The sequence below is a fragment of the Lepisosteus oculatus genome, chromosome 24 (assembly GCF_040954835.1).
Source record: "Lepisosteus oculatus isolate fLepOcu1 chromosome 24, fLepOcu1.hap2, whole genome shotgun sequence".
Taxonomy (NCBI): domain Eukaryota; kingdom Metazoa; phylum Chordata; class Actinopteri; order Semionotiformes; family Lepisosteidae; genus Lepisosteus; species Lepisosteus oculatus.
This window is the reverse complement of record NC_090719.1, coordinates 5140476-5156904: the sequence shown is the minus strand read 5'-3', so window position 1 is coordinate 5156904 and position 16429 is coordinate 5140476. Positions and strand designations below refer to the sequence as shown.

The 16429-nt window shown below is 44.3% G+C and overlaps 1 protein-coding gene across 1 annotated transcript in view; it reads left to right on the top strand.

Annotated features, from left to right (window-relative positions):
• Positions 1–15367, top strand: part of notch1b (notch receptor 1b) — a 46930-nt gene extending 31563 nt beyond the window's left edge. Inside the window, exons 16-34 of the mRNA XM_015366778.2 lie at positions 158–277; positions 686–838; positions 1166–1394; positions 1773–1974; positions 2892–3045; positions 3194–3378; positions 3892–4024; positions 4560–4817; positions 5163–5275; positions 5366–5937; positions 6471–6899; positions 7404–7552; positions 8417–8633; positions 9059–9149; positions 9441–9603; positions 10425–10723; positions 11097–11244; positions 11645–11742; positions 11955–15367. Coding sequence (XP_015222264.1) covers positions 158–277; positions 686–838; positions 1166–1394; positions 1773–1974; positions 2892–3045; positions 3194–3378; positions 3892–4024; positions 4560–4817; positions 5163–5275; positions 5366–5937; positions 6471–6899; positions 7404–7552; positions 8417–8633; positions 9059–9149; positions 9441–9603; positions 10425–10723; positions 11097–11244; positions 11645–11742; positions 11955–13403 — 5162 coding nt within the window. The 3' untranslated portion in view covers positions 13404–15367. The remainder of the gene's footprint in view (positions 1–157; positions 278–685; positions 839–1165; positions 1395–1772; positions 1975–2891; positions 3046–3193; positions 3379–3891; positions 4025–4559; positions 4818–5162; positions 5276–5365; positions 5938–6470; positions 6900–7403; positions 7553–8416; positions 8634–9058; positions 9150–9440; positions 9604–10424; positions 10724–11096; positions 11245–11644; positions 11743–11954) is intronic.
• Positions 15368–16429: the final 1062 nt, after the last annotated feature.

Below are 16429 nucleotides of genomic sequence, written 5' to 3'. Positions count from 1 at the left end.
AATCTTTTTTTAGGTAAATGGATACATTGAGACCTTGTGTATATATGCCTTCTTTTGAATCTTAAACCCAGCACATGAAAAATGTAGTCATCATATTTAGATATATAACGTGAGTGTAGGACACCTGTGCTGACCTGAGGTGTTTGTTCTTTTCCAGGGGAAAACTGTGAGGAAATCCTTGCTCCTTGTGGCCCCAAACCCTGTAAGAACAGAGGTGTGTGCAGGGAGTCGGAGGACTACGAGAGCTTCTCCTGTGTGTGTCCTGAGGGCTGGCAAGGTAAGATGCTCTTCACCAGCTAGCACTGTGGAGAATGAACAGGACTCAGCCACTTGCTGTGCGTGCTTTGAATTCTTGTATGGCCCAGATTTTAAGTTTTGTCTTATCTTTTTTTTTTTCAAAACCATTTCAGCCTTCTCAGGCTGAATTATTTAATTTACTTCTAATGGTTAACAGTGAAATTGGGTATTTGCAGAGTAAATAAAGTCATTGCCATGGATCTTTTCAGGTTATTGGAGGAAAAATATTAAAACTGTTCTTAATAGTGAGATAATACAGCGTCCTGACTTTACAAACAACATTATCGACCAGAGATATTGCTCGAAGCTGTGCAGTGATGCATGTGTGTGTGAGAATGGAGTGTTGTGTTCTCAAACTCTTTGCTTCGCATTTCTCTTCCCTTTGCAGGGCAGACCTGTGAAGTTGACATCAACGAGTGTGTTAAGAACCCCTGCCTCAACTCCGGGTCCTGCCAGAACACCATCGGTAGTTACAAATGCAGCTGTAAGCCAGGCTATACCGGCCGCAACTGTGAGACCGACATTGACGACTGCCAGCCCAGTAAGTGATTCTTGGACATCTGCAGTTCATTACGAGACTTAGTATTGGCAAGAACACATGCTGTGGTACCAGGGGGACAGTACAAATGCTGAAATAAACACAAGTTAGACTCTCACTCCTGCAAAACCTATAATCTGCCATGGCCCTGAAGAGCAACTCACACACAAACATGATAAGGTCAGTTTTGAAGGCTGTATTTTCATTTTTAGCTTCAGAAATTTGAAAAAGACAGGGTGTCTATGGCACAGTTTCTCCTTCGTTTAATCCACTTTCTGAACTTGATGGATTTCGGTGTAAGAAACCCGCCACGTTGTGTCTTTTTCCCAGATCCATGCAGTAACGGAGGCTCCTGTACAGATCGCATAGACGGCTTCCTGTGCGCCTGCTTGCCGGGATTCCGGGGAAGCAAGTGCGAGGAGGACATCAACGAGTGTGACAGCAACCCCTGCAAAAACGGTGCCAACTGCACAGACTGCGTCAATGGCTACACCTGCACCTGTCCGCCGGGCTTTAGTGGCATCCAGTGTGAAAACAACACTCCCGACTGCACGGAGAGGTAACGCCCCCTGTCCCTTGACACCTGCTCTCCCAGCCCTGCTGCGTGCACGGATGGCCTCCCCGTCACTCCACACCAGCTGTGGGGCTGCGTGACCTCCTTCATACTCTCAGATTGCTTCCTTTTGCAATGCAGCTCTTGTCTGAGTTGGGGGAGACACAGAAGTAATTAGATAAGGGCACCACCTAGATCCCTTCCACTCTCTAGTATTGAATTCGGCTGCGCTGTTTGATCTCTTCTTTTTTTTCCCTGCTTAATCTTTGACGTCAGCGGTGGGCAATTGGGAACGGGGCGGATACAGAAGCCTGCTGGCAGAATTCCAACAAAATAAAAGTCCAGATTCTGAGCGGCCTCTTTTCTGCTCGTTTTTTTCCAAAGCTCTTGCTTCAACGGGGGTACCTGTGTGGACGGCATCAACACTTTCACCTGCTTGTGTCCTCCTGGCTTCACGGGCAGCTACTGCCAGCACGACATCAATGAGTGCGACTCCAAGCCCTGCCTGAATGGGGGCACCTGCCAGGACAGCTATGGCACTTACAAGTGTACCTGTCCTCAGGGCTACACCGGCCTGAACTGCCAGGTAACATGACCGCCTGCTCTGCCCTTTGACCCAAACGTGTCAGTGCGGCCATTGAATCTTTGAATCAAAGTTAACAGCCTGTTTCCCAACTTTCTCCTTAAAAGTTTGATGCCAGCAAAACATCCCCGTTAAATGGACATAGGATGTATTATAGTGTGAGAATTGCTAGATGGTATCAAATGCTTTTTCTGTAAGACTGGTGTCAACGTTTTTTCAACTTGAGTTAATTCACAATGAACTTCAAAAACAAAAACATGTTATGACAATCTGTATTGTCATTTACATCTCTGTCTATTTTACACGTACTCTCTACACGATGCATATTGATATGGTCTAAAAAATATTCTTGGTACTTCATGTGCAACGCCACGTTACCGTATAATTCTAGCATAAAACGAAGTTATTATATTCTGGCTTCTTAAGGAACAATCCATATTCTATAGAGCTGAAATTATACAAAATAATTATCTAGGTTCAATTGCTATAAATTTACCATAAATTATGGTTACTGCCAGAAAAGACATAAAATGTACATCTCTTTCTTTGCAACCTGAATACCAGGAAAATTAATAAAGGCTGTTCTCTTTATCATGGTCATTGTAAATTACTTACAAATGTTGTGAGCAACACGTTTTCATAATATTGTTTCAGTGTTAAATTATGTCTATCACTGTAAGATAAAATTTTAAAGGAGAACTGGAAAAAGAGGCATTCTGAATTTCATACTGAATGTCAGATACTGAGAAAGTTGTTTATAAAGGTAAAATGTTATGTTTGCTCACAACGGAATCTAGCTTGTACATTTCGATTGCCATATTTAAAATTATAAAAACGTGTCTCCATGTCATGGTTTCCTGTTTCTTATGCTTCCTTTGTTCTTTGGAAAGTGAGAAAGTTGCTGTATTTCCATCTTTCAGAACCTGGTGCGCTGGTGTGACTCTTCGCCCTGTAAGAACGGTGGCACGTGTTGGCAGACTGGCACTTCGTACCGCTGTGAGTGCCAGAGTGGCTGGACTGGTCTTTACTGTGACGTCCCCAGCGTTTCCTGTGAGGTTGCAGCTAAACAGCAAGGTAAAGACACCCCCTTACAATGCGTATGAAGCTTCTGATAAAATCCAGTGAAAGTCAGTTGGTCTTTTAAGCCTGAGTGTGTAGTTACCCAGTCACCCAGTGCAGTCATACTCACAAAGATCTGCTGCTGTCTGCCTTGGAACTCTAGGTGTTGATGTGACGCAGCTGTGCAGGAATTCTGGCCAGTGTCTGGATGCTGGCAATACCCACTACTGTCGATGCCAGGCAGGCTACACTGGCAGCTACTGCGAAGAACAAGTGGATGAATGTACACCTAATCCCTGCCAGAATGGAGCCACCTGCACGGACTACCTGGGTGGATACACTTGCGAGGTGAGACCCCCAATCTTTTTCTTTTTGTCTTCTCATCTATATCTGATTCCTCAATTTTCCCAAGACTTACATCTGAAGACTTTAGTCCAAGAAAGACTTCGTTCGTTCCATTTCCAATGGCAATTCCATTTTTAATTTTGCCGTCGTTCGAGTTAAAACTGAAACAAGACCTTAAATTTATTCCTTATGCCTTCAGGTCTTTTTGCTTTGCTGAAAGTGAAGCATTCTGCTCTGATTTTATTTCAGTACAGCGACATGCAGCACAGCACTGATCCATCTGCTTCTGAGCTTTTGTCCTTTTGATGAAACTTTCTGGAAATACTGCCTTCACTACTAATGCCATCTAAAAAGCTGATTGTTTTTTCAAATGTAGTCTTAAGGTACTAGTTTATGTGCACCTCCACTGTTGCAAGTTGCTTATATAGCAAAACAATAAGTAAACACAAAAGCAGGGTAAACAACACAAGTTGTTTTATGTCAGGCATTAATTGCTGTGTGTTCCTTCTTTCACAGTGTGTGCCAGGATACCATGGAGTCAACTGCTCAGAGGAGATCAATGAGTGCCTTTCCCAGCCCTGTCAGAATGGAGGGACCTGCATTGACCTCATCAATACATACAAGTGCTCCTGTCCGCGGGGAACTCAAGGTCAGGAGAGAGCCCTACACATTTCTAACAGTTACTCCTTGTTTATTGTTTGAGATGTTAATGACTTTACCTGTCTTGTTACCTGTCTAAAATTAGTCACCCATTGGGACATTGGATTGATTACAGAATTAACACATTAATGAAGCCCTTTTATGGATAAAAAAGGTCTCCTAAGACATTTATTTCATTCTATTTAATCCTTCATTCAACCAGATAAGTTCGTTGAGAACAAATTCTCCGTTTGTAATGACAACCTGGAGAGGACCCATCTGTGCAGCTGGGTGATTTTCTAGAGCAATCTGAGTGAAGTACCTTGCTCAAGTATATAGCAGCCAATGTCCTTACCCATGATTCGAAACCCACAATCCTCTGACCAAGAGCCTCCTAACCACTCCTCTACACTGGTGCTAGTGTCAGCATGGTTTTTATGGAGATCCAGAATACAAAAAAGCCACTCTAGCCCAGTAGCACTTGTTAAGTTAACCACATTTGCCCTGTTGACTTACAGACGTCTTTTTCCCCTCCCCTCATCTAGGTGTGCACTGCGAGATCAACGTGGACGATTGCAACCCTTTTGTAGATCCCATCACGCAGGAGCCCAAGTGCTTCAACAATGGCAAGTGTGTGGACAGAGTGGGCGGCTACCACTGCATCTGCCTGGCAGGCTTTGTGGGGGAGCGCTGCGAAGGGGACGTCAACGAGTGCCTGTCCAACCCCTGCGACCCGCGAGGCACTCAGAACTGCATACAGCTTGTCAACAGCTACCGCTGTGAATGCCGCACAGGCTACACAGGTGAGAAATGCGTTTACACTGCAGTGGCAAAATCACTCTTCTTCGACGCTACAAGAACAGCATGCATGCTTTCCGATTCTCTTTTTTAGCTCTCGGTTGCAGTATTTAAACGGTGCCAAGTTTTAAGATGGATTTTCACAAGAATCTTGACAAATTTAAACCCAACGTGATCACTAAGTTGCTGAAAAATCATTGCCGTCTACAAAGATTAGGCTCAGTTAGCTCAGTTGCCGATTCCTAATTGAAGCTTAGCACCGAAAACCACTTTTTGAGTATTGCAGCAAATTGTTCCTGGTGCAGTTAGATTCTCTGAAGTGAAATGTGTATTTCAATTCTGTACAACAGGGCAGCGCTGTGATACAGTATTTGATGGCTGCAAAGGAAAGCCATGTCGGAATGGAGGAACATGCGCCGTGGCCAGTAACACTCCGCATGGCTTCATCTGCAAATGTCCTCCTGTAAGTACATCAGAACAATTAGAAATCTGGAATTGGAAATTTGTCGTGTAGCTATAAAGGGCCAACTGAATTATTCTCTCGTCTCTGCAGGGCTTCACCGGATCCACCTGCGAATACGACACTCACTCGTGTGGTACGTTGCGGTGTCGAAACGGGGGCACGTGCATCCTGGGTCACAAGAGTCCTAAATGCCTGTGCACCGACGCCTTCACTGGGCCTGAATGCCAGTACCCGGCCAATAGCCCCTGCAACTCCAACCCCTGCTATAACGGGGGCACCTGTGAGAACTCCCTGGAGGCTCCCTTTTACCACTGTGTCTGCCCCACCAATTTCAACGGGCTCCTGTGCCACATCCTGGACTACAACTTCCAGGGCGGGTTCGGGCGGGACATCACGCCTCCTCCCGAGGTCGCGGTCAGCTGCGAGATCCCCGAGTGCGAGAAGCGCAGGAACGACAAGATCTGCGACCGCCTGTGCAACAACCACGCCTGCGGCTGGGACGGCGGGGACTGCTCCCTCAACTTCGACGACCCCTGGAAGAACTGCACCATGTCCCTGCAGTGCTGGCGCTACTTCAACGACGGCAAGTGCGACGAGCAGTGCGACAACGCTGGCTGCCTCTACGACGGCTTCGACTGCCAGAATTTGGAGGGCCAGTGCAAGTAAGTGTTGCGTCTCTCGCCTGCAGGCGGCTTTCTTCTGGCTCAGTGCACAGCCGTGAGGTGACATCTCCATTTTATAGTTGGCGGATATCAGCTGGCGTTTTGGACCACATCCTCCCATTAACTTTGGGATGAAGAAATTAATATTTATTCTCAAAACACTAATGTATCAGCATTAATGATTCCTGTGTCAGCATTAATGATTCCTCTTGTTCGAGTTGTTGGCATAATTAACATAAACCATGTGCAAGACCAGCAGTATACTCTGAAAGGAGGCGATAATGGTTGCCCCTCCAGCAATGTCAGCATGTAAAAAGATAAATGGGCAAGGCTGGTGGCTGAGCTAAGAAAATACAGTTTAATATGTCCTAGCAGAGTCCTGGTATGGGTTCTGGAATATTGTGTTTAGTACATTTCCACTAGAGGTTGATAGAAATGTTCAAATCAAATGTTCTTGATAGAAATGCTGTATGTAATCAAGCCACAAATAATACCCTTCCCAGCTTTAATAATAGCATTGGTTCCTTTTCTAGTCCACTCTATGACCAGTATTGTAAGGATCACTACGCTGACGGGCACTGCGATCAAGGCTGCAACAACGCGGAGTGTGAGTGGGACGGTCTAGACTGCGCCAACAACATGCCGGAGAAGCTGGCGGACGGCAGGCTGGTGCTGGTGGTCCACATCCTCCCGGATCAGCTGAAGAACAACTCCTTCGGCTTCCTCCGGGAGCTCAGCAGGGTGCTGCACACCAACGTGGTCTTCCGCAAAGACAGCAAGGGCGAGTACATGATCTTCCCCTATTACGGCAACGAGCAGGAGCTCAGGAAGCACAACATCAAGAGGTCAGCAGATAGCTGGACGGAGATCCCTGGAAATGTTTTCAACAAGATGAAGAACTCCATGTACACGGTGGTGAACGCCAGGAAGCGCAGGGAGCTGGACCAGATGCAGATCAAGGGGTGAGTGTGGACCTGGGGTTTGGGTTTTGGGTTTATGATTGGGGCCCTCTTGGCTGCTTGGGGACACCAGGGTGATATTTGAGGAGACAAAAGACATTTAGCCAATGTGTCCTCTGTCTCTGTTGTTCCCCTCCATCGGCTCTTCCATGATAGACTTATTTTTAAAAGGAAAGTATCCTTGCTGAACATGTGATGCTGCCAAAAAGAATTGGAGACCAAGTGCTCTCAACAAGCTAGGATACAAAAGCCTTGCTTTATAACCTCCTTGCCTTGCTTTAGTTTTCAAGCGAAGGAGACTGTCAGTCATTAAAAATGCAGAGAAACCTTTGATATTGACTTATCACTGTAGCTTTTCTTTTGTACTGAGAGAGTTTTATGAGTATCTCCACTGTTTACACCCCTACCTTAAGTTCAAGCCAACTGTCCTTTCTATGTGAAGCCAAATATAGAAGAACTTGCCCGCGCTGTGATTATAAGACGTTTCTTTTTGACTTTTCTTTGTAGGTCAGTGGTGTATTTGGAAATTGACAACAGGCAGTGTTACCAGCAGTCTACAGAATGTTTCCAAAGTGCAACAGATGTGGCTGCCTTCTTGGGAGCTCTGGCCTCCAGTGGAAACCTGAATGTTCCCTACATCATTGAGGCTGTTACAAGTGAGTACACATGCAGGCTTTGCAGCTCTGAACACTAATCACTCCCTTAACGAGGCAATCACCCACCTACGGCTCCCACACCCTTGAGTTTTGTATCACTGATTGGATTTGTTATTTTTGTGTTCTTTTCCTTCGCAAGATTCTTTTGCTTTTGGACCTTTGAGATTTCTGTAGTGTTGTACAGTGAGAAGATAGTTATAATTTACATTGTATAAACAGCCTTCCCTGGCATTTGGATTTAAATAATTGCAGATTGCAGGTTTCAAAATGGTTAATTGCAGTAAATCAGATCCAATCTACCCCCCTACCCCCTCTTCTTGTGTTAAGGGGATGCTGCAACCTTCACCTTGTTGAATGTAATACCAGGACTTAGTGCATCTCTAAGGGGTTAGGTGGTGAGAGTTTATCATTTCAAAATCGTTAGCAGAAAAAAAAAGAGGAGAAAAAAATTGATCGGGAGTGTGCTAGAAGTTGGGAGTCTTTGTTATCTTGAAAATCCTAATAAATCCGCCGTCTTTACAGCTTAAAGCGCGTGCAGTAATTTGAAGTTCATTAATCCCTTTTTTTTCTTAAAGAAGAAATGGTAAAGTTGTCTCCTGGTACACTGAGCTGAAAAGGGGGGAAAGGAGGTGTTTTTTTTTTCCCTGCTTCTTTTGCTTGAGAAGTGGTTAGCAATTCTGATTATTAGCGAGTGAAACGACCTTGTTTTACAAATTATCTCACTTGCCCGCCTGGTTTCTGTATACAAATAGAATTCTTGGGCAAGACGGGGGCTCGTCTTCTCACTTCGCTCTCTCCTACCATGACGCCTGAGCTTTGGCTGTTGGATGCCGACTGACAGAATGTTACTCTCTCCCGCGGCAGGTGAGAACACGGACTACTCTTCGCCCCCGGGGCTCTACTCCATCTACGTGGTGCTGGCCGCCCTGGCTTTGCTGGCGTTCGTTGGCGTGGGGGTGGTGGTCTCCAGGAAGCGGCGCCGGGAGCACGGCCAGCTGTGGTTCCCCGAGGGCTTCAAAGTGAACGAACCCAACAAGAAGAAACGCCGGGAGCCGGTGGGGGAGGACTCTGTGGGATTGAAGTAAGTGATCACCAGCGTTTAAGACTTCTGTCGCCTCCTGCTTCCCGATCTGAGGAAAACTGCTTCTGGTGGGGGGGTGGGGAGTTTTTGTTTAGTCATTTCATCAGAGGGTGGGTGTCAAAGATAGAGGATGCAGTGCAAAAGAGGGTGGGGGAGAGATGGTTGGAGGTTGTTAAGACCTTTGGGTGGTGGGGTACAGTAAAAAGCATTGGTGCTGTAAAAGAGCTTGGATTTTGACTGCGTGACAGAGCAAGACCCAAGTGCTGCTGTTAATTAACTTTTCACTTGCTTGCTTTCTCGGGTCGCCTTTTCCTTTTTCTCTGCCACGGTCCCAGTCAGCACACATGGGAGAAGGGCAGGTTGATCTTCCTCCCGTGTCGGGCTCTCAGATAATGGGATTTTTTTCTCCCGTGCGACGGAAACAGGCCACTGAAGAACTCCTCCGACATGTCCCTCATGGATGATAATCAGAACGAGTGGGGGGATGAGGAACCTTCAGACACCAAGAGATTCAGGGTAAGATTAGAACTGAAGAGAAAAAAAACAGCCTAAAATACTTTGTAATTGTAAGTGCATATTTTTTTTAGCAATATCATGAGGAGAAATCAATCATATCATTACTATAATGTAAATTATTAACTGGAATATTATGTTACATTTTTTCATATGCCAAAATATCATTTTTTAACGATGATGGAATCATTTAGTGGATATAAGCTGTGAGCTGTTTCAGCTCTTGTCTTCTGAAGGCAGGGAGGAGGTAGGGTGTCACTTGTATCTGACCACAGTGGTTTCTCTGCCTTTCAGTTTGAAGAGCAGGCGATGTTGGACCTGGATGACCAGACTGACCACCGGCAGTGGACACAGCAGCACCTAGATGCTGCAGACCTCCGCATCCCCTCCATGGCCCCCACCCCCCCTCAGGGCGAGATCGACAACGATTGCATGGACGTCAATGTCCGCGGTCCAGGTACTGACTGCAAAGCTAATTTCACACGGCTCTTATGTATTTTTAATTGAGTAATCTTAGGTTAAAATCCACAACTTCCATTTGTCAGTCTTTGGCAGAGTTTTTCTTTTACAATTAAATAGATCGCCATTTACAGTAAGACAAAATGCAAAGGTGATTCTGTCTGATCTTACTAGCAGTTTTGTCGGTAAAGAAACCAGCTTTGTCACTGACACTGATAGCAGCATTGGATACTCAGGAATATGCCTCTAGTGTAGCTTGTGAACATCTTCAGTATGTAGGAGTGGTTTAAGCTCAGTCGCCCTTAGGGCAGTGCTATGAGGTTCAAAGCAAAAGACTGAAAGCTGAGGCCACTTGGGAGAGCTCCCGTTTGTGCTTGGTTAATAATTTGCCTTCCAACCCTTCTCTTCTTTTATGCCATTTTATAATAAAATACAATATTGGTTTTAACTCACATACCTGTGTTGAGAAGTTAAAACCCCCAAAATGGATTCCACAAATCCGAGAGCAGAGCTCGTCAACTGCGTGCACTTCATTTTCCGCGAATCAGCAAGCTCGCATTCAAAATCAAAGGCATAAAATAGCAGAAAGATCTAAAAGGTGCTTTTCAAATGAACTGGCTGAGCTGAGCATTTTAACGAAGACGATGGTTTTCTGCATTTTTCAAGGCATTTTGAATTTTGCTTCTCAAAGTAGAGTAAGTGCACAGCAAAGAAAGGTGTATTTTTGAAGCTAGTTTAGCAAGCACCCGGATTCAGGTGGTATTCCGTCAGGTCGTATAGGTGCGAGTAGCGCTGATGTCTGTGGTCTTTGTCTTGCAGATGGCTTCACTCCCCTGATGATCGCCTCCTGCAGCGGAGGAGGCCTGGAGACCGGGAACAGCGAGGAAGAGGAGGATGCCTCGGCCAACGTCATCTCCGATTTTATCTACCAGGGTGCCAACCTGCACAACCAGACAGACCGCACGGGCGAGACGGCCTTGCACCTGGCCGCCCGGTATGCCCGCTCCGACGCCGCCAAGCGCCTCCTGGAGGCCAGTGCAGATGCCAACATCCAGGACAACATGGGCAGGACGCCCCTTCACGCCGCTGTGGCTGCAGACGCCCAGGGGGTTTTCCAGGTAGTGTGTCCCAGAATCCAGCAGGGGAAAAGTGACAATTCCTGCATGAGACCTACCTCACTTCCCCCTGATTGTTTGGATAGATTTTCTGATCCTTTCTTGCTTATGTTAAGATATTGCACTCTCCCAAACTGTTTTTATAACTTAGGACTTTTGACTAGACAGGCACAGAGGCTTAGCAGTTTAATATAAAGCACAGATGGGGTTAAATTTGTCAGAACCTCTCTGATTAAGGTCACAGCCACAGAGCTCTCACAGCCTACCGGTGCCTCTGCTTAACAGATCAGATTCTATATTTAGTGTTAGATGCATGTCCTTCTCCATGTTATCCGGCTTAATTTTCACTAACGTGGGTCACTTGCCTCCCTTTCAGATCCTGATCCGGAACAGGGCCACAGATCTGGATGCCCGCATGCACGACGGCACCACACCTCTCATCCTGGCTGCACGCCTGGCAGTGGAGGGCATGGTGGAGGAACTCATCAACTGCCATGCGGACGTCAACGCCATCGATGACTTTGGTACGCTAGGTCCAACTCAGTTAAACGTTTTGATTTCTGAGGCCTTTTCTTAAAGAGTTTGAGATCAGGTTTCTAAATTAAGGGACAAAGGCAAAGCCTGTAACCATACATGACAATAAAAGGTATTACAGGTGATCGTAAATGAAAAATCTTCAAATCCTTTGCCCTGACTTTCACTATGGCTTTGGTCTTGTGAAAAATCCTGTGGCCATTTTCTTTTATTGCTGCCCAGTGTGAATTCAAGTCAGACTGCCCAGTGAGTCTTAAATCTTTTCCCAATAATGTCTTAATTAAATTGATTCCACTCAGGAGAAAAAAAGCCAGCGAATATTTTATCGACTAGCTCTGCTGTGCTATTTTCTTAACTAAAAATATTTTTTATACTTTTGTGTGTCTTCAGGCAAATCAGCTTTGCACTGGGCTGCCGCAGTGAACAATGTGGATGCTGCTGTGGTGCTTCTCAAGAATGGCGCCAACAAAGACATGCAAAACAATAAGGTGAGCGTTGTGTTTTTGTCATGCAGATACTGGCAACAGAGCCTTATCCTTAAGCCATGAACCTCTTTAGGTGTATGTTGTCATGATGTCAATGTGAAGAAATGCATTTTGCTTAACACAGTGTATAGTGCAAAGCCTGAGAGATCTGAAAAGTTAAGCCTACAGCCGTGTAGGAAGACTTGTTGACACGGACCTTTTCTCCCTCTCACCAGGAGGAAACGCCTCTGTTCCTTGCTGCTCGAGAAGGAAGCTACGAGACTGCCAAGGTTCTGCTGGATCATTTCGCTAACCGCGAGATCACCGATCACATGGACCGGCTGCCGCGTGACATCGCCCAGGAACGCATGCATCACGACATCGTGCGCCTGCTGGATGAGTACAATCTGGTGAGGAGCCCTCCCATGCACAACGGACCCATGAGCGCCACCCTCTCCCCTCCTCTCTGTTCGCCAAACAGCTACCTTGGCAGCATGAAGCCTTCGGCGCAGGGCAAGAAAGCCAGGAAACCGAGTGCCAAGGGCATCAGCTGCAATGGCAAAGATGCCAAAGATATCAAAGCCAGGAGGAAGAAGTCCCAGGATGGCAAAGGAAGTCTGCTGGACAGCTCGGCTGTCCTCTCCCCCGTGGATTCCCTGGAGTCTCCTCATGGGTACATGTCAGATGTAGCTTCTCCACCCATGATGACGTCACCCTTCCAGCAGTCCCCTTCCATGCCCCTCAACCATCTGCAGGGCATGTCTGACACCCACATCGGGGTCAATCACCTGGGCATGGCAGGTAAGCAGGACATGACCATGGGAGGCTCCAGCAGGATGCAGTTTGATTCGGTGCCGCCCCGCCTCTCCCATCTGCCTGTCTCCAGCCCCAGCAGCTCTGTGCTAAGCAACGGTAACATGACCATGGCAATGGGTGGGGGCTCCGGCATGAATGGCCAGTGCGACTGGCTCTCAAGGATGCACGGCAATATGGGGCAGAACCAGTTCAACCCCATGAGGAATACAGGCCAAGGGGGCATGCACCAGGCCACCCCATCCCTCCAGCATGGCATGATGACCTCTCTACACAATGGGCTCCCCACCACCACTCTGTCACAGATGATGAGCTACCAGGGGATGCAGAACACCAGGCTCACCACCCAGCCGCATTTAATGCAGGCGCAACAGATGCAGCAGATGCAGCACCAGCAGAACCTTCAGCAGCAGTTACAACAGCAACAGCAGCAGCAGCAACAGCAGCAGAGCATTCAGCTGCAGCACCAGAACTCTAATACTGCCACCAGTGGTCACACCATCAGCCAGAACTTCATAAGCAGTGACCTGAGCCAGTCCGATCTGCAGCAGGTGTCTGGAAACGCCATACCGATCCACACCATCCTGCCCCAGGAGACACAGATCCTTCCCACCTCACTCAACCAGACCATGCCCAGCACCCAGTTCCTTACCCCTCCCTCACAACATAGTTACTCTGCCCCCTTGGACAACACACCCAACCACCAGCACCAGATGTCTGATCACCCCTTTCTGACCCCTTCCCCAGGATCCCCTGATCAATGGTCTAGCTCTTCTCCACATTCCAACATGTCTGATTGGTCAGAAGGCATCTCCAGCCCTCCTACAAGCATGCAGTCCCAAATTGGGCACATTCCAGATCAATTCAAGTAGAGTGGAAATGAAAATCTCTGGCCTGTTTGGACCATTTAGATGTTTTTTTGTAAGAACTGAAGAAGCACTCTTTTAAATATTTTTTTGAAAAGCAAGGAAAAATAAAAAAAAAACTTGTGACTGAAGGATCCCTTTTATATGTTTTTATACTAACGAGGATGAGAATTATGTTCTATTCATTTTGTATTTATTTATGTACTTTTTATTTTACATGGAGAAAAGAAACACTGCCTTGTTATTTATACATTTAATTGTCGTCTGTGCTAAAGAAATTGCAGGGGTATAAGGATTGGGCCCTCTGTTAAATCTTAGGGGAATAAAAAAAATAGCTTTTGTAGAAAAAAAAACAGCTTGGCTTATTTTATGTTAATGCTTTTGTCTGCAACAGTAAAAGAAAGATTACTGATAATGTAAACACTGGTTATTTATTGGTGTCTTAAAAATGTTACTTCATTAATTTGTACACCAATTTTTATTTTATTGTGCTACTGTATAATCTTTGTAAAAAGTGCTTATGAATGTTTTTTTTCCTTTATTTTAGAACATTTTATAGAAGAGATTCTTAAGTCTTTGTTTAAAGCTTCAGTATTAAGTAGATGTATATTTGTCCCTTAACAAAAAGTAGGATTCGTTTTAAAAGTTTTTTTTTCTGTAGAAATCACCAGTTTTCTGTTTCGATAAGGGTCTCATGTAACCAGAATCCATAAGCTAAATACGCATACATACCGATGGTGTATGCATTTAGATATTAAAATGTATTTCAGCTCTACATGTCAAGATCTCAGAATGTTGTTCTTGTCATTCAGGTAACTGCCACTACTTTTCATGATATAAGCCCCTGGTAGAATTTGGTTTTGTGGGAAAATACTGTTTATGTCCAGACTGTGGTGAAATTGGATTCCAATATTTTGAACAAAAGGAAAATAGAAAAAAATGTCATTCCTGAGGTGCACAGCAGTTACAGAACAGGGATGCTGTTTGTCTTGTGTGTAAACATCCTTGCCAGGGCACAGTATTTATAATTTACTGCACTAGGATCTTTCGGGAATTGTAAAGAAAAGGGCGTTGTCACATGCCTAGTGAACAAGTGCACCAGACTAATCTGTCTATGCAGGAATGGAAAATAAAGAAAGATGGGACAAACGTATTGTCTGAGTAAGTGCAAAGATTGCACAGTGTTTTTTGACACTTTTGTCTTTGTTCTTTCAGAAAACAGTTGTGTTGACAAACCATTTGAGGTGCTTTTAGGAAAAGAAGAGGGAAGATTCTTTCTTTTCCTTTTTTGCTCATCTTTAAAATGGTTTTCAATGACTGTAATACTTGTTTGAAGCAAGCCTGTGGCCAGGTGTGTTTAATGTGTAAATAAGGTGTTTTTACGAAAGCAGGATTTTGTTTCAGAAATCTAAGTCTTAAATGTCATGTCAATTAGAGATGTCACAATGTTTAGAGGGATTTTTTGTTTCATCATGCATACATTACATGTATGTTACTCAGTATTACTGAGGAAGAATTAAATATAAATATGTTGAAATATATATAAAAGAAATGGGATCTGTTTCTAGTCCCTACATATTAAAAAGAAAAAGAAACAGTAAGTCTTTATAAATCATTATTTATTGATTTCTGCTGTAATACAAGATAAGCCACTCTGTATCCTTGGGATTTAGGGTACGATGTATGAACTCAGCATTTTTAAAAGAAAAAACTTGTTTTGTAGCGTTCTAATCTGTTGTGATATTGTGACATCTCTAATGCTTTTTTGATGAGCATCTGATGGTGTCCGTTCTTACTGTCATGTTTTATAAACTAGACTGTAGTTTACAAAGGAAATGTAATACAATGTCTGTAATAAATTACCGACCTGCAAAGTTGTAGTTTGCAAAAAAAGTATTTTCTGTTAACTGATTTGTAAATGATTGTTTCTTGCTACAATAAATGATGCCATTGTCTAGGTTTTACTAAAACTCATCTTAAGTCTTTTCTTCTGTGGAGTAAGCATTCATTGAAAATGCATGCAGTTTTCCTAACTGGCATTACATGGTTTTAACATAAAGGTGTTTTTGGTAATTTTACATCCATCACAAGGCCTCTTTATCCAAATTTTGACAAGTTCAGTACTACATTGTAGAGTTTCAGAATTATTTTCCTGTCTTTGTGAGGCTTCTCATTTATTTTCTATATTGAAGAAAACATTCAATTATTCTATTTCTTAACTTTACATCATGTCAGCCACATGCAATACAGCCTTTTAATTTGCACAAACTCTGACAGAATTTAAAAGGTTTTCTGTTACCTGTGTATTTTTCTCTTCAGATATCACTGCTATAAAACATTTCCTCAATTCTCACAGTGTTAGTATAGGATCTTAAGAGTGGTTTAATGGTCAGGATTGATGTTAGCAGCAGGTTTTGGGTTGGGTCAAAAATTACCCACTTACTAAGCAGCAATATGCTGTTTGGATTCTCTTTTGTTATGTGTAAAGTGTTATTAAAAAGGGTCTATCTGGCCTTCAGTGATGAACCACAGTGCTAAAATACAGACAGAATTACCTACTATTAATTGGCATAAGTACCATATACACATATTGTACTGTATCTAATTAAGGCCTTACTGCAAGCTATTAGGGACATCCCGAGAAAGATAAAATGTTTTATTTGAAAGAAAATAAAAAAATAGTTTGACTGAAGCATCCAAAACGTTCCAACTCGAGTAAGGTTAACGAATGGACTGAAAACAGTATAAAGCAAGACGTTATTGCCAATATTTTATTGTGTTCGGGTTGTGTATAATAAAATCGTACAAATTAGATTGGGAAAAGTAGACCTCTCAGCTCATCTTTTTGGGTGTAAGATTTTGGTTTCATGACAACCGCACTTCACTGTAACCTGACAAACTCTTCAAACAGGCTCAGCGCAGCTCCTACGCGGTAAAATGTCTCCTGGACACGCACACTTGGCACACTTTAAAACCTGTTGTTCTATCAATTTGCTAGTTAGCAATACATAACACAAACGAATAAGTTGGGT